The following is a 23,194-nucleotide window of genomic DNA, read 5'->3' as shown; positions in this document are numbered from 1 at the left end:
TATCCCCCCGGGGCAGAAGGGAAGCTGCTTCGATTTAACACTTCAGCACCTGCATCAAGGGAGGGGAAAAGAACCACCCGCTTATCCAGTCCGAGGATCTGCTCCCAAGCCCATTCTCCCTCCTCCAAACTTCCCTACTGAGCCCCTCCACCTGCTCACCAGGAGCGGTCCGGGAGCCCCCCGCCCCCCTCCACACGCGCGCACACACACATCGCTTTGAGCTGAGCTCCATCTCTTCAAGATGTCCAAGGTAGCCAAGTACCGCAGGCAGGTGAGCGAAGATCCGGATATTGACAGCTTGCTGTCTACGCTGTCTCCGGAGGAGATGGAGGAGCTGGAGAAGGAGCTGGATGTGGTGGATCCGGATGGGAGTATTCCAGTGGGGCTCCGGCAGAGGAACCAGACCGACAAGCAGTCCACAGGCTTGTACAATCGTGAAGCCATGCTCAATTTTTGTGAGAAGGAGTCCAAGAAACTTATCCAGAGGGAGATGTCAATGGATGTAAGTGACAGCAGTGTGGGAGCAGGGGGGTAGGCTGAAAGTGCTCTGGGACCTAGTCACTTCTCCTAACAGCTCTAAAGGGATTTGGGGCTTGGGAACAGAGCTGGTGAATTTCCTCGTGGAGGAATCAAGGTCACTGGAAAGGAAAGTTAGCAAAGGCTTTTATAACCTTAGAGTGGCCACTGAACTAGTTTGTCCTTGTGAGCCTCTTAACCTTGGTTGATTATTCCCAAGCATTTGTTGTATCTTGGGAGTGCCTTCATTCTTCCCACAATTTCAGTATACACTAAAAGTATATCTGGAGAACGGACATATGGACACATTGTCATTTCTTAACTTGACCCCACCTCGCTCTCCCAAATACTTGCTTTGTCTTATATTTCCCCCATCCTGTTGAGAGTAGAGATAAGAGAACAGAGAATGTTGATGGCACCTTCTTGCCACCCTCAACTTAAGCTTGCAGGTAGACATGCACGTGTGATCTCGTTTCTCGAACACTAGGGGCTTTGGTTAACCTGGTGCTTGGTTTCGTCTTGGCACTCAAAATCACTTTAGGCAGTTCGTTATGCAGGCACAGATTCCAAAAGCTATGGAAGAAGGTGAGGCCAGTAGAGGACCCAGTTGGTTTTTACCTTAAATTTGATTGGCTTCAGATTCACTCTCTTGGGAGGATGTCTCTCTAGCCCCTTCTCTGGGGGAAGGAACTCTTGCGGAACATCCCTTCTCTTTCTGTGGCTCCACCCAAACTCCCATTCCTTTTGAATACCAGATGTGACCCCCAGCCTTCCAGGTGATACTCTTTTCCAGCACTACTTTGCCTTATGTAGTATGTGTTGGAGAAAGGGAGTGAGGAAGAACAATGTCTCCAAAACATTTGCCTGCATCTGGGGTTTGCTTATACAGGATCTATACTCTGTTTTGGCTGCAGCACATGAATCTGCATTGTTTCTGGAGCTCTAGTACATGAGATTTCTATATACTATACTACACATGTGGGTCCCCCAGCAAATTACTCCTAGTTTAAAGCACACCATATCATCTAAGAGAATGTGATTCATGTTGATTCCCTCTGTCTGTGCCAACCAGCAGGAGCAGATATTTTTAGGTGGGGATATTCTCCTATCTGGTTATACTAGTTCTTTCCGTTATCTAGCTAGTACCTAACTCTTGTAACATTCTTTGTTGTTGTTGTTTTACTTATTGGAGGAGGGAAGGGCAGGGCAATTGGAGTTAAGTGACTTGCCCAAGGTCATACAGCTAGTTTTGTGTTAAGGGTCTGAGGCTGGATTTGAACTCAGCTCCTCCTGACTCCACGGCTGGTGCTCTATTCACTCTGCCACCTAGCTGCCCCGTGGTACCTAACTCTCAATTGATCAAGGTGATTATTCATTAGTTACAGCTTTCTGCAAGAATTCTAGACTGTTCCAACCAGGAACACTGAGGAAGAACTTGAAATGTGCTTGTTTATGTTGGTAGAGAAAATGGGAGATGAAACTATTAATGTTATCCAACTGTTAAACTGTGGTGTTCTAATTCAGTACTATCCAGTGTGCATTTATTAAGCACCAATTGCATGCTTAATAAATTGTGCTAGGTGCTGTTGATACACAAAACTGAAGTCAGTAACTTCCCTCAAGGAGCTTATATTTTGCTGGATAGATACAGGATACATATGGACAGATGTTATGTCTTCCACATATTGGAAGTTAGCAGAAACCCCCTTGATCTGGAAAATTCATGTAAATTTTTTGGTCCTCCCTTCATGCAAGAGAAGAAGTCTGAATTTTTTATGGGTTGTTTACAGTACCTTATTGTAAAATTTGGGTTGATATTGTACAATACTACACATATATTTTATGTATTTCTGACTTTCTAAACTTTTTTCTGTGTTTTCTGCTGGTCATTTTGTATTGTCTATGGCTTCCACAAAACTCCCCCAAAACTTCCCATTTAATTTCTCATGCCCACCCTCGATATATCGAAACCATGATGGGGAAACTCATGATGTGGAAAATAACTGTATCTGTTTGCACTGTGCTGAACCCTGTACACATTATATTTACACAGATACAACTCCAATCCTTTAGGAACTGATAGTCTGAGAATCCAGTTGTCTTGAGTCCAGTGACACAGAAGAATAACATAACAATAGCCCAAATGTGTCTGATGGAAGAGACTGGTGATTGTGAACCAGGAGAGGAGAACAGCAGCAAAGAGGGGTGGGATCAGGATGCCTCTGTCCTGGTTTCCTAATCTCCACATTTGTGACTATGCCAGGAAGTACCAAGACTGAGGGGAGCCTAAAGTGCTCAGAGGGGTCTTATGTTCTTAGCATGGTATGGCTAATTCTGTGGCATCTATCTTGTCTTATCCCAACCCTGCTCAGCAGAGAATTTCTGGTGCCTGATAACTCAAAGGCAGTTGTCAGGAAACATGAAGAATGAAATGAAACAGACCTGAAGATATTGATGCTTTTCTATGTCCCATCCCCCATTCTCCATCCTGACTTCAAACTCCCTGTACTTTTGGTACTGGCCCTGCTCATTTCCTACCCAGTATAGCTCTGCCCCTCCATTTCTGTCTATCATCTGATGCTCTAAAGAAAAGGTTCTACAGATGCTACTGAAGTTTTAGGCAAAAGGATTTGGCTTTGATGGCAATAATGTAGATGAAATGCAAGACTCCAGGCCTTCCCTTCATGAGTTCCTTCATGACATTCTCTCCTTTTGGAAATTTTATTCACTGTGACCACCCTTTCAGCCTTTTCTTCTCTTTTCTTCTCCTATTTTCTAGCCCCACCAACCATCTACAGCATGCTGGGAGACATATTCATGTTATATGCCCTTTATATAAGAAGATACATTCTGAATTGTTTTGCTGGAGAGGGCTTGAATTGGGATATCCATGTTTCAACCAAGGACTTAACTTTGTTTGAAGCTGGTAGTGTGTTCTGTGGCCAGGGAACAGAACCCTGCCTTGGGCAAGTCTAATGGAGACTGATTTTTCTAATATTGGCCTTATTGGCACCATGCTGGAATCCAATCAACTGAATTCAACAGTGAAGATGTTTATAGAACAAAAATGGGAGGGATTATACCACTTTACTTTGCCCTCCCAGCCCTGGTCCCTCCATGTAACTTTCTTGGAGGCTGTGCATGCCTAGCTTCTCCAATGAAGCTAGCGGCCATATTCAGCACTAGGCAAACATAGTTAGCCACAGATGAGGCTGGTGGCCAATGTCTTCTATGCCATCTTGCTTATATAACCCAGGTTGGTGATAATCTGTCCCTTCCTCACCACCACCCCTCACCATGCCTAGTCTCAAGAGTGCTCAACTATGTGTGAGTGATTGCCACTTATTCAGCAAATCATTATTGTTCCTTTTTCTTATGGAGGGCTAAAGTAAACAAACATACTTGGGAACTCTGAAGATGAAGCTACTTCCCCTTAGACATTTATAATCTAAAGGGGGAGAAAATACCCTTGAGAACAGTTACAAGGAAGCATGCTTGTGTGGGAGAAAAAATGATATCCATGACATAATCAGTGTAACAGAGATGAAGAGAATAGGAAAGTAAGGGGTTTTCCTCTTCCCCTTGATACCCATAGAAGACACTCAACAAATGCTTGTTGACTGATTGATTGATTGATTTCTGGTTTACATAGCTGGAGAGGGCTATACAGGCACAAGAGGAACACAATGGGAAATGAAAGAATCATTTCATCCATTCAGTTATTTTATCCATCCTCCTAACTCCCAGCATGAATTTTGGTTAATGGGGAAAAGGATCCAAAGCAGTAACTAGCAATTTTGGCATCATAGCAAGCAGCAAATTATATGCCCACAGAGAGAATTTGGACCTTAAGGGTTTTTTTTTTAAATGAATGTTAAAAATAAATAGATAAAAAAGTAGAGATTAAAAAAAAAACATGTCCACAAATCAGGTTTGTAATTCATGATGTGAACATAAAGTAAGAAGTACCCTATTACATGGGGGCATTCAAAAATGCTAATTGATTGATAAGCAACCAAGAAAAATTCCTTGAGAGAAGACAGCAATTTGCAGATAGGTATAATTCACAATGTAGAGAATCTGGCAGTTTCCTACTTTAATCAATTTTTCTTTTTTTTAAAAAAGTTGCATTGATGTCCTTTGTTTTCACCCTATTCATCTCTCCCTCCTCCCTCCCAACCCAGCAAACCTTAAAAAACTTAAAAAAATTTTTTTAAGCAAAACCAACTTACACATTGATTGTATTTGACGGCATATGCAACATGGCAACATGTCACCTCCATAGTCACCCACCTCTTAGAGGGAAAGGAGAGAGGTACATTTTCTCATCTCTTCTCTGGTCAGCATAATAACACAGAAGTTCAATTTCTATTTAATGGACTGTTCTTGCTCAGTAGATGCTAAGCTCTTGGTTAGTAACTAGGTATTGGTATACTGCTAAAGGAGTCCAGAGGACACGCATTTTTATCTCCTATCCTAGTAAGACTTCAGACTCATATTCTTTACCTGAGTGAGTCAACTAGCTTTTATTAAACACTTGCTATGTACCAAACACTGTGTTAAGGTCTAGGGGCCATACATTTTTTTAAAAAGTATTTTGATAAGCTTTCAATGTCCATATAACTGACTTCTTGTGTAGTTCTACTTATTTAATTTTATGTATTTGAAAACCTTATTATGGGGTGTCCTTGGCTTCATCACAATGATGCCCATGGGATTCGTGACACAAAAGAAAGTTAGGAATTCCTAGTCAAGAGGAACCTAACCCAGTCCAGTCAGAAGAATCACCATGAAAGGAGATCCCAGCACATCCCTGAAGGGAAGGAGTATATTTTGGTAGGAACCAAATGTGAAGCAAAATGAATCTTGGGATACTGACAGAAGGAGTACTGGGAATTGGTTCCCTTAATGTACCTGACATTTATACAGCACTTTGTATATATTGAGACAGCTAGGAGGTACAGGGGATAGATCACCCAGGCCTGGAGTCAGCAAGACTCAGTTCAGATCTGCCCCAGACACCTACCAGCTGTGTGACCCTGGGCAGGTCACTTAACCCTGTTTGCCTCAATTTCCTCATCTATAAAATGAACTGGAGAAGGAAATGACAAACCACTTCAGTGTCTTTGACAAGAAAACCCCAAATGGGGTCCCAAAGAGTCAGATGTGACTGAATTGTATATATCATCTCATTTTAGTCTTGCAACCACCTCATGAACATTCTAGTGGGGATTTCTTTTCAGATAAGGGTACTACAGATATTGCAATCCCCATTTTACAGATGATGAGATTTTTATTCAGAGATAATAAGTGACGCCAACAGACAAGGCAGCAAGTAAGAGTTAGATGGAGGATTCGAACCCAGATCTTTTTTATTCCAAGACCAGGACTCTAGCCATTAATCCATGCTGCCTTGCTACTACTGTAGCTAGAAATTGCTATCATATCTGGGTCCTTGGGATTACTGGCAAACACTGGGAATAGATTAATTTTTCTCAGCTGAACAGGAGACTTTCTGAGATATATGGGCCTACCTTATCTCCCCCTTTTAGATTATAAATTCCTTGAAGGCAGGACTTAAATCATAGCTATCTTTTTATCTCTATGTCTAGCACAGTACTATGTACATAGTAGGTACTTACTGTTATAATAGATTTAGAGCTAGGAGGGTCCTTGGAAGCCATTGAGTCCAATTTCCCTATTTTACAAATGAGGAAACTGAGGCACAGAGAGTTTTTTTAATGACTTGCTCAGGTCACATACTAGTAAGTGGCTGAGGCAGGATTTGAACTCAATCTTTTTTGTCTCCAAGTCAGTGCTCTATTTACTATGCCACCTACCTGCTTTCAACTCTGTCTCCATTGAATTGCGTTTGTTAAATTATCAGTATGGATGGAGTCTTTTAGAAGAATGGTCAGCGATTGATTACTCTTTGCATGTTGTTGGCAGGGATCATGGAGCTGGAAGGGTGGAGGTGAAGCCAGGCAGCCTCCTTTTTATTTCTACCTTCTAAAAGCAATAGACCACCCTACAGACCATCAGGGAAATGTTTGTTCTGGTGGCCTGACCCTGGACCCAGGGTAGACTTCAGTTCCTCTCTTTTGATCCCAGATCAAGTCCCTTGGCCTTTTGAAGGATGGCTCCTCTGTCCTTGGGTCAGATTGCAGGAACCAGATCCCACCTAGCTGATTTGTGCTTTCTCTTTGCTTCCCTGGGCAGTGGAGAAAATCCTGCCACTCCTTTCCTCTGCATTGGCATTACCAAGGGTCAGGGATTAGCACCTGCCTTTGGCTGGGAGCAAGGACGGCAAAGCTTGAGGGCAGGGGCAGCTGGGGAGCCTCTTTTAGGTTCTCTCCTGAGATAGAACCAATTTCCAGCTGCTGCCATCCCCAGCAAGTTCATGGGCTTCTGCAGCTCATCTTACAAATGAGGAAATGGAGGCAAACAGGGTTAAGTGACTTGCCCAGGGACTATAGCTAGTAAATGTCTGAGGCCAGATTTGAAATCAGGAAGATGAGTCTTCCTGACTCCACATCCAGCACTCTATTCACTGTGCTACCTAGCTTCCCCCAGCAGTCTCCTATTGCCTATTCCCTTTAGAATAAAATACAAGGGGGTGGCCAGGTAGCACAGTGAGTAAGAGCACCTGCTCCAGTGTTGGGATGACCTGGGGATCAAATCCAGGCTCAGATACTTAGCACCACACCCAGAAATAACTGGCCGTGTAACCTTGAGCAAGTTACTTAACCCTGATTGCTTTAAAAAAAAAAAAGAATAAAATACAAGCTGCTCAGCCTTGCTTTTGAGGCCCCCTTCAATATGGTTCCAACCTCCCTTTCTAGACTTGTTTCAAGTTACTCCCCTTTATGCTCTCTGTGTGCCAGACAAACTGATCTCTTTACTGTTCCCTAGATTTCACATTCCATCTCCCTTCTCTTTGTACAAGCAATTCTCTATGCCTAGAATATACTCTCTTCTTGTCTGTCTCTGGAATCCATTCTTCTTCATTGTTGGAGATATTCAGGTAGGACTGATGTTTACCTGTTATAGAGAGGATTCCTTTTCATATATTGGTTAGACTTGAAGGCCACCCAGGTCTCTTCCAACTTTGAAATTCTGAGATTCTGTGCTCCCTTCAAAGTTCAGCATTGGTGGCCCCTCCAATGGAAATGTCTCTGGATTCCCCCAGTTGTTAGTGGGCCCTCCCTCCTCAAAGTATTTTGTGATGTATTAACTTATCAGTCTATATGTTGAATCTCTACAATAGAGTGTATACTCCTTAAAGATTGGAACTCTGCTTTTTATCTTTGCTTCATAGCAAAATGCCTTGCTTAAAACAGACCCTTAATAAATATTTGTTTATTTGAGTGGATATTGACTTTTTCCCATTTCTTGCCTTTCCTCTGCCCCTCAGTCTCTTAAATTTTTTTTTCTACTAAGCTAATGGCCAACATTTATGCTCAGTATGTGCAGAGCCCCATTCTATACTCATTGGGAGAAATACAAAATAAATGGTACCTATTTTGTTCATGCCCTTGAGAGTTTGCTAATTAACTAGAGAGATAAGACTAATTTCTAGAACAATTCACAAAATCGGTGATTTTGTCCATGTGAGTTTCCACATCACAACCCCTCTATGCCCAAGCAGAGGATATTTGCGAATACCTGTTGGAAAAGATTTCCTCCATTGGTCTCCAAAATGTTTTGCTGATGGAGCCTCTCTGAACTAGCTAACTAGGCTGCTCTTTGGAAGACAAGCATCCAGTCTGTTATTGGTCCAAAGCTTTTCCAACTTTGCAGAGAAATTATGGTGGTGCTGTAGATAGAATGCTAGACCTGGAGTCAGGAAGCCTTATCTTCATGAGTTCAAATCCAGCCTCAGACACTGACTGGTTGTGATCTTGGACAAATAATTTAACCCTGCTTGCCTCTGTTTTCCTCATCTGTAAAATGAGCTGGAAAAGGAAATGGCAAACCACTCCAATATCTTTGCCAAGAAAACCCAAAATGGGGTCATGAAGAGTCAGACATGACTGAATAGCAAATAAATGTCTATTGAAATGAATCGAATCTTTAGAATTTGTTCTTATGGGTTTTTTTTTTTGGCATAACCTTCAAGAATTCAGAGTCACCTCCATGCTACCATAAACCAACAGAGAGGTAGGCACCTTAGCAGAGGGGAAAACACATACCTGCTTGTTAATGCCTTAAGAATAATGGTTATAGGGGTGGCCAGATGGCGAAGTGAGTAAGAGCGCTGGCCCCAGAGTCGGGAGGAGCTGGGGTCGGTTCTGGCCTCAGATACTTAACACCCACACACACACAAAAAAAACTGGCCGTGTAACTTTGAGCAAGTTACTTAACCCCAAGTGCTTTAAAAAAAAAAAAAGAATAATGGTTATGGAACAGCACAGCAATTCTCCAGAAGGCAGAGGGTAGAGTCAGTGTGGCGGCCAGAGAGGAATCTAATGAGTCAATGAGTCAGGGTGGCCCAGTCCATCCAGAGCAGGCCCTTTGTTTGTCTCATGGATAGAGCACAAAAAAGTGTTCTGGCTCACCATCTTCCCTCCTTTTTAGTACTGGTTCATTCTCATTCTTCTTTCTGAGAGGATTTTGGCTCAAAATAAGTTTCTTTTTAAAAACTGTTATTGAAGTCATTTGTTTTTACATCACCTCCATTTCTAAATAAATCTCTCCCTTCTCCCCTCCCCAGAGAGCAATCTCTTATAACAAATGTAAAAAAAGAGAGAAAACACACAGTTCAGTAAAATTAACCAACCCAACAAATGAGTCTAGCAATGTATTCAATATTCCACATCTGTCATTTGCCATCTCTTCAACAAAAGGAGGGAGGCATAAATATTCTTTGAGATCAAGCTTGGCTATTATAATTACATAGGACTTGGTTCTTTGTGATTATTGTTGTTCTTTCTATTTATATTGCTTATAATCTTTGCGATTATTGTTTTCCTGGTTCTGCTTACTTCTCTCTGCATCAGTTCTATGAACTCTTTGGATCCATTATTTCTTATAGCAAAGTAATATTCCATTTGTGTTCATGTAACACAATTTGTTTAGCTATTCTTGAATCAATTGCCTTCTACTGTATTTCCAGTTCTTTGCTACTAAAAAAAAAGTGTTTCTCTGAAAATTTAGGTGTACACAGAGTCCTTCTTTCTCTCTTTAATCTCCTTGGGGCATATATTTAGAGGAAGGAGCTCTGCATCAGTGGGCATAGACATCAACATGAGCTTCTTAGCAAGCAGAACTCTTTGAACTTAGCCTAAATTTATACTTCCTTCTAGAGGGCTTTTCTGATTCTCCTAATTATTACTGCCCCTATTAACATTTTGCATCTTATATTTTCTTCTTTATATATGTTTTCTTTCCCCAAGAAAATGTAAGGTTTTTGAGGTGGCAGATACTGTGTTGCCAATATATTTGATCCCTGGCACAGAGTAGACATTTTATCAGGGCCTGTTGACTGTTTGACTGGTATCTCAAGAACTTGAAAGTGTTATCAATGTAACTAAAGTTCGCAGCTTTCTATGACCCTAACCAGCGGTGTGCGAATTTAACAACTGACTCCCCAAAAGAAAAAAAAAAGCATTTGGCACACTTTAAAATTTAATCTGAATTATTACCATTTTTAAAAACCACTTTATTAAATCTAGATAATCAACAAACTAATAAATCAAACCCTGATTGGTAGCATTTGCTAATTTTGGAGGTGTAACTGCATCTAGGTGGCACCATAGTGCACAGAGTGCCAGGTCGGGAGTATGCAGCCTAGCCAAGAGATGGAGTGTCTAGCTCATTGAATAAGCTAGGAGGCCAATGTCACTGGATCACGGAGTACATGTTAGGGAGTGAGATCTAAAGTCTGAAAAGGTAGGAAGGAGCTAGGTTGTGAAGAGTTTTGAATGCCAACGGAAGCATTTCGTGTTTGCTTTTGGAGGTAATAGGGAGCCACTAGAGTTTATTGAGTGGGGGTGGGGTGAGGTGGGGTGAGTTGATATGATCACACCTATACTTTAGGGAAGTGACTTTGGTAGTTGAATGTAGACTGGAGTGGGGAAGATGCTTGAAGCAGGCAGACCCATCAGCAGGTTATAATACTTATCCAGGCATGAGGTTGAGAATGACTCCTAGGTTGCGAACCTAAGGGACTGGTAGAATGGTGTTACTTCCTACAGTAACAGGGAAAGAGAAATGGGAGGAGGAGACCATTGGGGGAAAGATAATGAGTTCTCTATTCGTGAGATGTCTGAAAGGCAAATGGAGATGTGAGATCATAGGTTGACCTAGAGATTACTTAGGACAGGCTGTGGCAATTTTCTCTAGCCATCCTCCATATACTTAAAGATAAAGAGAAGACAAAAATGGTTCTGAAACTGGAAAATCTAACTCACAAGGCTTAGACACTGGTGGAAAGAATGTGGGACTGATTAGGTATCTGGAGACCTGTATTCTAGTCCCAGCTTTGCCATATGCAACATTAGTTAATATCCATCCTCCTTTGGCCCTCCCTCAGTTTCCTCATCTGCGAAATGGAAATAATAAGACTTGTACTGTTTACCTCACTAGTTTGTTGTAAGCAAAAAGCTTTGTAATCCTTATGACATAGTATGAAAGAGGCCTATTGTGTCTATCTAACTCATCTATCTATCGATTTAGATCTTTCTAGCTTGGACATTCTATTCCATTGTCAAGGGAATCTTAAGTGACTTTCCCAAGGTCACACAGTTAGTAAGTGTTAAGTGTCTAAGGCTAGATTTGAACCCAGGTTCTCCTGACTCTAGGGCCGGTGCTTTATTCACTGCACCACCTAGCTGTCCCTGCCTAATTTCTTTAAAGTTCCAGATACAGGAGTTGACTAATTTGTGCAGTTAGTTAATATTATACAACAATATATATATATATATATATATATATATTATATAAGCAAAGTTTCAGTTCTAACATATTCTCCTTCCTCAGTATAATCTGATAAAAGGAAAGTCTGGTTTGGAGTTTGACTTCTTCAAATGTCCCTAGAGTCTGTTGCAGAAAGGACAGCCTGGGTTACTAGGAAAACTGTTTACAAACATCTCGGAATAGAAAGGCCTTTCACCAACCCTCCCTCATAGAGACACTCTATAGACTGCTTCAGATTCTAACATCATTTACTTTTGCATGCCAATGCAAGCCCATAGGTTAGGCGAACCCCTACCTAGGTAGTAGAGCAAATGCTTAAGATTCCAAGCCCCCATACTGAACTTTCTGGAGGGTAGACCTTTGAAAGATGAGGCATTTGGAAATTGATAACACTTACTGTGATACCTTTAGAAGTAAAAATAGTACAAGAAAAGGAGCCTTGGTAGGCATCCACCCTTTGAGCCCTCCACTACCAGACCTCAGTTCCCCAGTACATTCCCTCAGAGGTTTGTCCAGAATCCCCAGAGTTTCCCACTGTCCATAGACCTACTGGTGCTCTGGACTGCCCGTTCTTGACCCAAATCTTGAGAGTCAGAAATCCAGATTTGAAGCCCAGCTCCACCTTTTACAAGCTGACTGTGAACAACATAGCTTAACCTCTCTGAATTTCTCAGATGGAGAGAGTAATCTTTGTTCTATCTATCTCACAAGGAATTGCTATGAGAATGTCAGTTATCAATATCAATGCCACAGTAGATAGTATATACAGCAGGTGCTTGATGAGTGAGGATTCAGGGGCTGCTAGGTTGGTCATTAGATGGAGTGCTGGGTCTGGAGTCAGGACGACTCATCTTCCTGGGTTCAAATCTGGCCTCAGACACTTGTAACTGCGTGACTCTGGGCAGTTTCTTCAGCTGTCAAGTGAGCTGGAAAAGGAAATGGCAAACCACTACAGGGTCTTTGCCGAGAAAATCCCAAATGGGGTTGGGAAGTTGGACGTGACTACAGCAACTGCACAACAACACCAAATGCCTGGGTTTCAGATCCAGTTCTGCCACCTACTAGCTGGGTGACCCCTAATCCAGTCACTTGATCTCTGAGCCTCAAGTTTCCTCATTTGTAAAATGAGGATGAGAATATTCTCAGTGCCTAGCATAGTACCTGACACAAAACAGATGCTTAAGAAGTACTTGTTGGGGGGCATCGAGGTGGCGCAGTGAGTAAAGCGCCGGCCTGGAGTCAGGAGGTCCCCAGTTCAGATCCGACCTCAGACACCTAACACCCACACAAAAACACTAGCTGTGTGACCTTGGGCAAGTCACTTAACCCCAATTGCCCTCCAAAAGGCAAAAAAAACCCCAAAATACTAGTTGATTGATTCCTTCCTCACAAGACCATTGTGTGGAAAAGCATTCTACACATGTGATTTGATAGTCTTTCTTGCATCCTCGAACTAAGGCCTACTTATACCCACAAAGGCAGTCTGGCACAATGACCAGAGCATGGGCTTGGGAGTGAAAGGACTTGGATCCACTTCTGACTCTTAGTGCCTTGGGCAAATTGTAGCTTTTTTGTTGTTTTGCTTGTTTGTTCTTGTTTGTTCATTTCAATCCTGTCTGACTCTTCATGACCCCATTTGGGTTTTTCTTGGCAAAGATACTAGAATGATTTGCCATTTCTTTCTCCAGCTCATTTTACAGATGAGGAAACTGAGGCAAACAGGGTGAAGTGACTTGTCTAGGGTCACACAGCTAGAAGTGTCTGAGGCTGAATTTGAATTCAGGTCCTCCTGACTCCAGGGCTAGTGCTCTATCCACTGTGCTACCTAGCTGCCCTTTGGGCAAATCACTTAGCAATAATAGTAGAATTTACATGGCACTTGAAAGATATTACCTCATTTTGTCCTCACACAACCCTGTAATATGTTTCTATTAGTCCCATTTTACAGATGAGGAAACTGAGGCTGAGTGGTAGGGTTACTTGGTTAGAGTCACACAGCTAGTAAGTGTCTCAGGCAAACACTTAGGTTTTCCTGACTCCAAGCCAAGTGCACCATCCCTTGTGCTATCTGCCTACATTCCCTAGCCTTCAGCTTTCTCATTTGTAAAGCAGACTGGGTGAAGTCCCTTCCAATTCTAAATCGACGTTCCAGTTATCCCTTTCCAGTTGCTGTGGTAATGACATTGGTAGCAGCAGCCATTGAGGCAGCGACCTAGAATTTCTGCCCCTTGTGAGATGAGGCTTTATTTATGCCCTCCCAGGATGCAAGATGCAAGTGGTCTGCACTCAACTATGGCCTTTGACATGTCCTGTTATCTGTCTGGGTCCCACTAAGACTCAGGTCTCTCTTCTGAGACCCTGCCACCCAGGAATTTTCAATCTTGTCCCAAGGATGATGGCTTAGAATAGCCCTGTCTCTTAGCTCTTGCCTAAATCTGCATGAGGTTGTACATTTATTCACATTCTTTGCAAGAGGTAAGACAAATAATTTGGTGACTGTCTAAGGCAAAGGAAAGTGGGGAGACTTGGCAACAATTCAGTTCATCCAGTTTCTACAGCAGACTACACTGAGGTATTAGGGCCACTCTATTCTGGGAGGTAGATAATTAGACCCATAATTTGATATTCCCCATCCATTAGTCAATCAACATGCATTTATTAAGTGCTTACTGTGTGCCACTCACTGTGTCAAGCACTGAGAATACAAAGGAAAGAAAAATGGTTCTTACCCAAAGGAGTTTATAGTCTAATGGGGGAAGATAAATAACCTAATAAAGAATCTAAATAACCAGGCACATGCAAGATATATACAGAAGAGGAGGAAGATAATCCCATTTCACTTTGGCCATTTGGAAGGTAATTTTGCTTCTAATTTTCCCCTTTCTTTAGCTAACACTTTGAATCACCCAGAAAATGCCTAATATCCCTCTGTAGGAACTCCCCCCACACACACACACACTGAATCACTGGAGAGCCTGTCAACATCCTCAGCACATCAGCCCAGGGCTTATGTTTGGGGATTCTTTCAACATCAGTTCCCAGGCTCCAGAATCTATACACCAGAAATGGGTACAAGATGAAGCCTAAAGACTAAAGCCTAAAGAGGAGACCCCTGGACTTTGGAGCTGCTGTTCATAAATATACTGTTTGGGGCCTTTAACAGAGCCAATCCTAAGCCTGAGAATTGGCTCCTTCCCTTGACCTTTGGAGCCCTTCCCTAGAGAGGTGGCCAAGGAGTGAGCCCAGAAGGGAGGAGTCAGCCAAACAGGATGATTAATTAAACCATCAGGATGCTGTCGGCCAGCTAAGACTTATGGCTAAACAAGTGAAATGAAAATCCAAATGGAGAAAAAAAAAAAAGGCCTAAGTGGAAACTGGAAACTCAAGCTGTGGTGGTGAGTTCACAAGCTGGGTACTCAGTAACCAAGGGTGAAATGAGTTGAGCAGCCAGGGAGTCATTCTTAAAGGATCGAGTCACTGGAACTACAACAAGCTATGACATTGGCTTCAAGTTGTCCATCTGACAGAGGAAACACCACCACCATCAGGGCTCTGATTTTTATGTTTGGACTCAATCGTGGTTTCTGTGTAGTCACCCAATAGCCAAGAAAACAGCAGGTGTCTTTTTAACTGCTTACAATGGCTCATGCATGGAATTCAGACAAAAATGCTACAGTTTCTTTCCTCCGTAAATTTATATTCTAAATATGTATCTGTGTCCACAGGTCTTGGGTACTTCACTCTCTTCCTCTGCCTGAGAGGTCCATTTGAACTATACCCATGTAGGCAGTCTAATCTGAGCTCCATTCTGGAGGATTCTGATGTCTGATGAGACGGGAGAGAGGGTTGGGCATTCTTCTCTCATCTTCTTCTGCTTGTTAAACTCTCATCCCAGAGCTTTGGGGCCAAATCATTTAAGCCTTAGCCTTTGACTCCTATCTAGGTTTTCCTAAAGTAGGAGATAATAAGGTATACAGTATTCAACATAAATCAGGTATGGGACAGTTATTAATTTGACAAGATCTGGCAACTGATTAGAAATGTAGTGTGAGGAATAGTGCTGAGGTTATGAACATGGGTGATTAAAAGGATGATGGTGGCCTAAATAAAAAGAGGAGAGTTTGGATAGAAGATCAGTAGGAATCATAGAAGTCACAAGCACAATTATTGCTAGTTTAGGCCTTTCCTTGAAAGGTCTTAAAGAAAATAAGGGATTCTAACAGCCAAGGGTAAGGAGGGAGCACATTCCAGGCATGGAATAGACATAGAAATAGAGGATAGAGGGAGTGTGTGTGTGTGTGTGTGTGTATAAAAACAAGAAATCCAGTTTGTTTTCTAGAGTGCAAGAATGGGAGTATTCTATAATAAGGCTAGATAAGCAGGTAGGGGTCAAGGCAAAAAGGACTGTATATGGCCAAATAGGAGAATTTATATTTTGACCTGGATGCAGTAAGGAACAGTTAAGTTCAGGTCAGTGAATAGGGGAGGTATTTGGTCAGACCTGAATTTTTAAAAGTATATATATATATTGGTAAGCTGTGGATGGAATGGAGAGGGCATAGATGAGGTAGAAATCCAATTAGGAGGCTATTGCAATAGTACAGGTGAAAAGATTTCAATTAAAATGGTGGCCATGTGAGAAAAGGTGAGATATGGGATATGTTGTGGAGGTGGGAATGACAAGATTTGGCAACTCATTGGAAATGTAGTGTGAAAGAGACTGAGGCATCCTGAATAATGCTGATGTTGTGAACCTGGGTGACCAGAAAGATGATGGTGACCTTGATGAAAACAGGTAAGTCTGGAAAGTATGTTGAAATGTCCATGGAACATCCAATTTAAAATGCCCAGTAGTCAGTTGGTGACACAATAATGAAAGCTTAGGGAGCAGCTAGGGGGTGCAGTGAAGAAAGCACTGGCCCTGGAGACAGGAGGACCAAATTTCAAATCTGGCCTCAGACACTCATTAGCTATGTGACCCTGGGCAAGTCATTTAACCCCGATTGCCTTAAAAAAAAAAAGACTGGTGCTCAGGAATGAGACTGGGGCTGAATATGTAAAGGGGTGAGTCATCTATAAAGATAATCATTGAACCCATAGGAGCAAATGAGGTCACCAAGTGAAAGTGTATAGAGAGAAGAGGGCCCAGGGCAGAACCTTGGAATATATCTGCAGTTAGGTGGCCTGATATGGGTGATGAACCATAAAAAGAGACTAAGAAGAATCTGTGAGAGGTGGCCAGGTAGCACAGCGAGTAAGAGCACCTGCTCCAGTGTTGGGATGACTGGGGATCGAATCTGGGCTTAGATACTTAGCACTACACCCAGAAACACTTGGCCATGTAACCTTGAGCAAGTTACTTAACCCTGGTTGCTTTAAAAAAAAAAAAAGAAGAAGAATCTGTGAGATAAGGAGGAGAAGAACCAGGAGAGAATATTGTCATGAAAACCTAAGAGTCTATAAGAGGAGATGGACCAGAAGTGTCAAATGCTGCCACCGAGAGGTCAGAAAGGATGAGAACTGGGGCAAGTCTTCATAGTTAGCGATTAAAAAATTATTGGTGACTTTGGAGAGAGTAGTTTGGAAATCAGATTTCAAAACATGAGAAACATTTGAGAAGAAAGTATTCCCCTTTTGTTTAGGCATTTGATGGAGGAAAGATTTAGGCCATTAGCTTGAGGGGATAGTAGGGCTTTTTAAAGATGATGGAGACTTGGAGGTATTCATAGGCAGCAAGGAAGGATCTGGTACATAAGGGAGAGGTCAAAGATTAGAGAGAGAAAAGGAATGATGGAAGCAGCAAATTACTGCAAAAGTTGGGAGGGAATGGCCTGGTACCTGCAGAGAGGCTGACCCGGATGATGACAAGTACCACCTCTTTATCAGAGACTAGAATAAAAGAGGAGAAACTAGAGAGTGATGTCAAAGGGTTGTGAGATGTAGAGAATGGGAGAAGAGAGAGCTCACGGTAAATTGCCTCCACTTTCTCAGTAAGGTATGATTCAAGGCCATAATAATGAAGAAGTCTGGGAGACTTAAGGAAGGGAGATGGAAGGGAAAGGAACAAATATTTATTAAGCACCTACTATGAGCCAGGCACTGTGATAAGCACTTCACAATTATTATTTCCTTTGATCTTTACAATAATCCTATGAGGGAGGCACATTTTACAGCTGAGGAAACCGAGACAGAGAGAAGTTAAGTGACTTGCCCAGGGTCTCACAGCTCATAAGTGTTTGAGACTGGATTTTATCTCAGGTGCTCTGAGGTCAGTGCTCTCTCCACTACAGCTGCATGTATGGTGTCTTTAAAGTCATTCCAGGAAAGTATATCCAGTAGAAATGGCAGTGGTCATGAACTGACATGCATCTATTAAGCACCTATTATGTACCAGGCATTGTAAATAGTGTTAAATGCTGCAGATTGATCAAAGAGGATAAAACCATAGAATGGAATTGGATCTGGTCATTATGAGGTAGCTGGTGAACTTTGGGAAAGCGACTTCATTAGAAAGCCTGATTCCCAGGAGATAGGGGTGGTATTGACAAAGTAAAGTATCAGGTATAGACAACTTTTCAAGACGCTTAATAGTGAAAGGAAGGGGAGAGTTGAAACAATACATGAATGGAGTAGAAGAAACCAGAGAAAGCTGTTGGTATTAACAGAAGGTTTGTTCAGTCTTAGCAAAATGGGATGACTGCCCTAAGACTCTTTAAACAAATTCCTAGGTCATGAATGAAAATGAAAAAGCATTTATTAAGCACTTACTGTGTGTCCACATTGTGCTAAGCACTGGAGATACAACTATAAAAGCAAAGACATTCCTTGCCCTAAATGACCTTGCATTTTTTTTGCATGCTTTTACATTTTTTAAACTTCTCTCAAAATTCACCTTCTCTCTCTTCCACCTCACCTACCTTCAATTGAGAAATAAAGAAAAAATAAACCCTGTTACAAGGTATAATAGTCAAGCAAAACAAATGCTTGCAATGGCAATATTAGAAAGCATCTCAATCTGCACTCTGAGTCTCTATCAAGAGGTGAGTAGCATGTTTCATCATTAGTCCTCTGTAATCATGATTGGTCACTGTGCTGATCAGAGATCCTGTCTTTGCAAGTGTTTGTCTTTATAAGATTATTGTAATTGGGGGCCGCTAGGTGGCTCAGCGAGTAAGAGCACCAGTGTTGGGATGACCTGGGGATCAAATCTGGGCTCAGATACTCAGCACCACACCCAGAAATAACTGGCCGTGTAACCTTGAGCAAGTTACTTAACCCCGATTCCTTTAAAAAAAAAAAAGATTATTGTAATTGTATCAATTGCTCTCCTGGTCCTGCTTACTTCATTCTGCATTGGTTGATACAAGTCTTCCCACATTTCTCTGAAAAACCATCTCTTGTTACTTCTTAGAACACAGTAGTATTTTATCACATTAATATGACTGTTTAACTATTCCTCAGTTTATAGACACCCCTGCAGTTTCCAATTCTTTGCCACCATGAAAAGGGTTATTATAAATATTTTTGTACATCTTTAGTTTATTGTTCTTAGACTAACCTGTCCGTTAATCTACCTTCCCTGTTATTCCCCCATCTTCCTTTTCCTCTTTCCCTGCTGTAATCCTGTTGAGTGAAATTCATTTCTGTATTCATCTACATGTGTGTATTTCTTCTCTCCTTTGAATAGTTCAGATGAGAGCTGCCACCTCCTTTCTCCACTCCTTTCTCCCTGTTTGTAGGAGGAAAGGAAGCAGAATAAGCAATTATGTAGTATGTACTATATGCCAGGCACTGTGCTAAGTTTTTAATAAATATTATCTTGGGGCAGCTAGGCAGCACAGTGAATAGAGCACTGGCCCTGGAGTTAGGAGGATCTGAGTTCAAATCAGACCTCAGACACTTGACACACTTTTTTTTTTTAAAGCAATTGGGGTTAAGTAACTTGCCCAAGGTTACATGGCCAGTTTTTTTGTGTGGGTGTTAAGTATCTGAGGCTGGAACTGATCCCAACTCTGGGGCTGGCATTCTTACTCACTGTGCTACCTAGCCGCTCCACTTGACACACTTTTTAGCTGTGTGACCTTAGGCAAGTCACAACCCCAATTCCCTCACCCTCCCTCCTCCAAATAAAATAAATATTATCTTATCTCTTCTTCATAATAACCCTATTATTATCTCCATTTCCATCTCTCATTATCCCTCAGCTAAGGAAGCAGAAAGAAATGAAGGCTAGGTGACTTAACCAGGACCACAAAGCTAGTAGATATCTGAGGCCAAAATTGAGCTCAGATCTTCCTGACTCAAGGATCAGCTATCCACTGAGCCATCAGCTGCCTTAGTTGTACAAACATCAACTTGCACACCCTGATTATGTGAAATAATTTTCTCCTTCCTTCCTCTCTTTCCTCCTATTTCAGCGTATTTTTCTTTCCATTCTTCTTTTAATAACCTTTGCCTAACTTCCCTCCCTTATGACCTTGATGATAGGGCACTGAGGGAACATGTGTAGCTTTTGTCCCATAGCTTTGATCTCCCCATATTAGAATACAAATAGCATATCCTTGTTTAGTCCCTTCTGATCACTCATGTTTTCCTTGTTTATGTTTCTTGACTCCTATGTTTGCATTTCTATGTTTCCATGTAGCTTTAGTGTTTTTAGTGGGTAGTGAGCACCATCCCCCCCACAGGATTATACTGAGTTTTTCTGGGTTAGATATTTTTGCTTATAAACCTAAATACTTTGTTTTCTAAAATAATCTTATTCCAACTTCTCCTAGTGGCTGCTAAATTATAAGTGATCCTGATTGTGGTTCCTTGACATTTGAATTCTTTCTTTTTGACTCCTTATAGTATTTTTTCTTTGACTAAAATGTTCCTGGGAGCTTTTGTGTGTATGTGTTTGTTTGTTGTTTTTTTTTAGGAGATGTCCAGTGTAGTCTTTCTATTTTTAATTTGCCCTCAGTTCCAAGATATCTAGGTAGTTTTCTTTTAAGAGTTCTTGAAATATGATGTTTAGGCTCTTTTTTTGGTCATGGCTTTTAGGTAGTCCAATAATTCTTAAGTGATTTCTCCTTGATCTGTTTTCCAAATCAGTTGTTTTTGTTATGAGATACTTTACATTTTCTTTCCTTTTTGACTTTATTTTAATATTTCTTTTTGTATCATTGAGTCATTGGCTTCTATTTAGTCCATTTTACATTTCAGGGCACTTGTTGCTTGGGCAACATTTTGAATCCATTGTGCCAAACTATTAATTCTCTTTCCAATTCTTTCTTCCATAATTCTCATTTCTTTCCAAACTTTTTTTCCTCTAGTGTTCTCATTTCATTTATTAAAAAAACATTTATAAAAACATTTTTTAACTCAAACATTTTGAAATTCTTGTTTCACTTTTTCTAGTTCTAGTTCAATTTATCCGCAAGCTGTGTTTTTCTTTGAGGCTTTGCTTATAGGTGTTTTGTAGTCATTCTCTTCTGCTTTTGTGTTTTTAGTATAATTTTCACCATAATAGCTTTTAGTGGTGGCAATTTTTTTTTGTTTGCTTATTTCTCTAACCTGTTTCCTGACTTCAGACTTTATGTTAGGGCCAGTCTCTGCCTGCTTCTGGAAGGAATGTCTCCATTAGTCCTACTGCTGTTTTCTTGGGGTATTGTGTTATTTTAGGAGTTTAGGGACCACTCACATTGGGGATCTGCAAGCTTTCAGTGTTGCCAAAGTGGTCTAACCCAGGGCAAAATCTGATTTCTGCCCTCCCAGGTTTGAGTCTGAGCAATACTCCTGTTGCCCTGCCCTATTTGGAGTTCAAGTAGACTGCTGCTAGACTCAGTCAACTGGAAAGCTCTACTGGTTTGGAGAGATAGAACTACAGGCTCCCCTTCAGTCTGGGATTCCTGCCCTGGTTATTCCATTGCTGTTTTCATACTGGTTTGGAAACTAGAACTGAGGCCTTCTTCTCCTAGCTCTGAGCTACATATCTGTTGCTTACTTGAACTTTTTCTTTGATCAGTACACTGCTCCTCATCATGGACCATTACTCCTTGATGCAGATCTTCTACTCGGTTAGCCCCAGGTCTGTGACTTAGAACTGAGTAGTGAGCACCATGTAGTCATTATCTAGACTGCTCAGTACTGGATTTGGGATGTCTTCTTGTCTGATTCACTGTCTCTCTGTACCTGCCTGCTTCACATGTCCATTCCTGCTTAGGCCTGTCCCTAATGTCCATAGACATCTCTCTCTATGCCAACCTGACCTGTGAGGTTCAAGTCACTATTGCTTCCTTCCCTTATGGAAAAACCCAAAAGTAATATGTTACTCATCAAACCATTGGACAAACGCTCACAGTTTCTCTGGGAGGGTCCTAATCTATGCAAAGTTTTCTCCTTTCTCCACAGTATATAAGATACAAATTGTGTACCTAATATAGGACTGAAAACTATTCCTCTCTCATTCTCCTTGGTCCTCCTCTTGAAGCATGAATTTAGGGATCCATTAGGCATCATCTGTGCTCAGCTTAGACTTGATAGTTTAGACATGGTGGCTTCCTCTGTTATCAGCTTTCTGGACACTTACATTGCATCCTGAGGAATTGTCAGAGTTGAAAGAATAGTTGGAAATGGGTATTACCCAACTCATATCTTCCTCCTCCTCCTCTACCCCATCCCTAAAGAGGCATGGAACAGAAGGAGCATTCTCTCCAAGGTGTACCTAAGCCTCCAGGATACAACTGAAATGGATGATGTTGTCCTTTGCGTTGAAAAATATTTTTTTAAAATCTCCTTAAAAAGTACCCTTCTGCTGAGCCTTTTCTTCTGAGGATTTCCATGATCAGCTCATTAATCCTAGCTTGGAAGCTAACCAAATAGAATTATAGACTGTTATCTTAGAAGACCAAGGACTTTGTTGCTGGCAGGAATAATAACAAAGGCAAGAACATAAAACGAAGGAACTAGGGCAGAGATCGCCAGTTTCACTGGCTCCACTAAGCTCCTTTCAGTCTTTTCCAAGCTCATCTGTAGGGCAGTCAGGAGGTTGAAAGGAACCTCAAACCCAACTAGTTCTTTTGCAGTTTTGCTAAGTGGAGTTCCCCAGAGGATAAGTTAATGACCAGGGTTATGATAGGAATTAAAGGTAATTTTTAAATTCCAAGTCATGTAGTAGACTGGGTGCAGAGAGTCTGAGATTTCCAAGAGGTAAAAGGGTTGTAAGGACAAACAATATTAACCTGAAACCTTCAGGGCTACTGGATGAAGGTGACTATAATAGCCCTGGACAATGGCCTTAGATTTATGACCAAAAGAGCTAAGTTCTCCTTGAATAAATCTTAGAAATCAATCAATCAGACTGATAAAAATTTGTTAAGCACTTACTATGTGCCAAGGGTACAGCGAGGAGATACAGTGGATGGAGTGCCAGGCCTGGAGTCAGGAAGACTGATCTTTGTGAGTACAAATCTGACCTCAGACACTTACTAGCTGTTATGACCCTTGGCAAGTCACTTAACCCCATTTGCCTTAGTTTCTTCATCTGTAAAATGAGCTACAGAAAGAAATGGCAAAACACTCCAGAATCTTTGCCAGGAAAACCCCCAAAGGGATGACAAAGAATTGGGCATGACTGAACAACGACAACAACAATAACATGGGCTACCGTGTTTCCCCGATAATAAGACCTATCCCGAAAATAAGCCCTCCCCTTACTGTGTAAGATTCCTCTAAAATAAGCCCTCCCCCGAAAATAAGCCCTATTGAGATTGCTACTGTA

General features: G+C 41.5%; 1 protein-coding gene across 1 annotated transcript in view; it reads left to right on the top strand.

Annotated features, from left to right (window-relative positions):
• Positions 1–23,194, top strand: part of LMOD1 (leiomodin 1) — a 70,781-nt gene continuing 47,587 nt past the window's right edge. Inside the window, exon 1 of the mRNA XM_069074761.1 lies at positions 1–502. Within this exon, the coding sequence (XP_068930862.1) occupies positions 242–502 (261 nt within the window). The 5' untranslated portion in view covers positions 1–241. The remainder of the gene's footprint in view (positions 503–23,194) is intronic.

This window comes from Petaurus breviceps, unplaced genomic scaffold, assembly GCF_028583685.1.
Source record: "Petaurus breviceps papuanus isolate PSGF00001 unplaced genomic scaffold, PetGlider_PUasm1.0 90895, whole genome shotgun sequence".
NCBI classification, from domain to species: Eukaryota; Metazoa; Chordata; class Mammalia; order Diprotodontia; family Petauridae; genus Petaurus; species Petaurus breviceps.
This window is presented reverse-complemented; position numbering and strand designations above follow the sequence as displayed.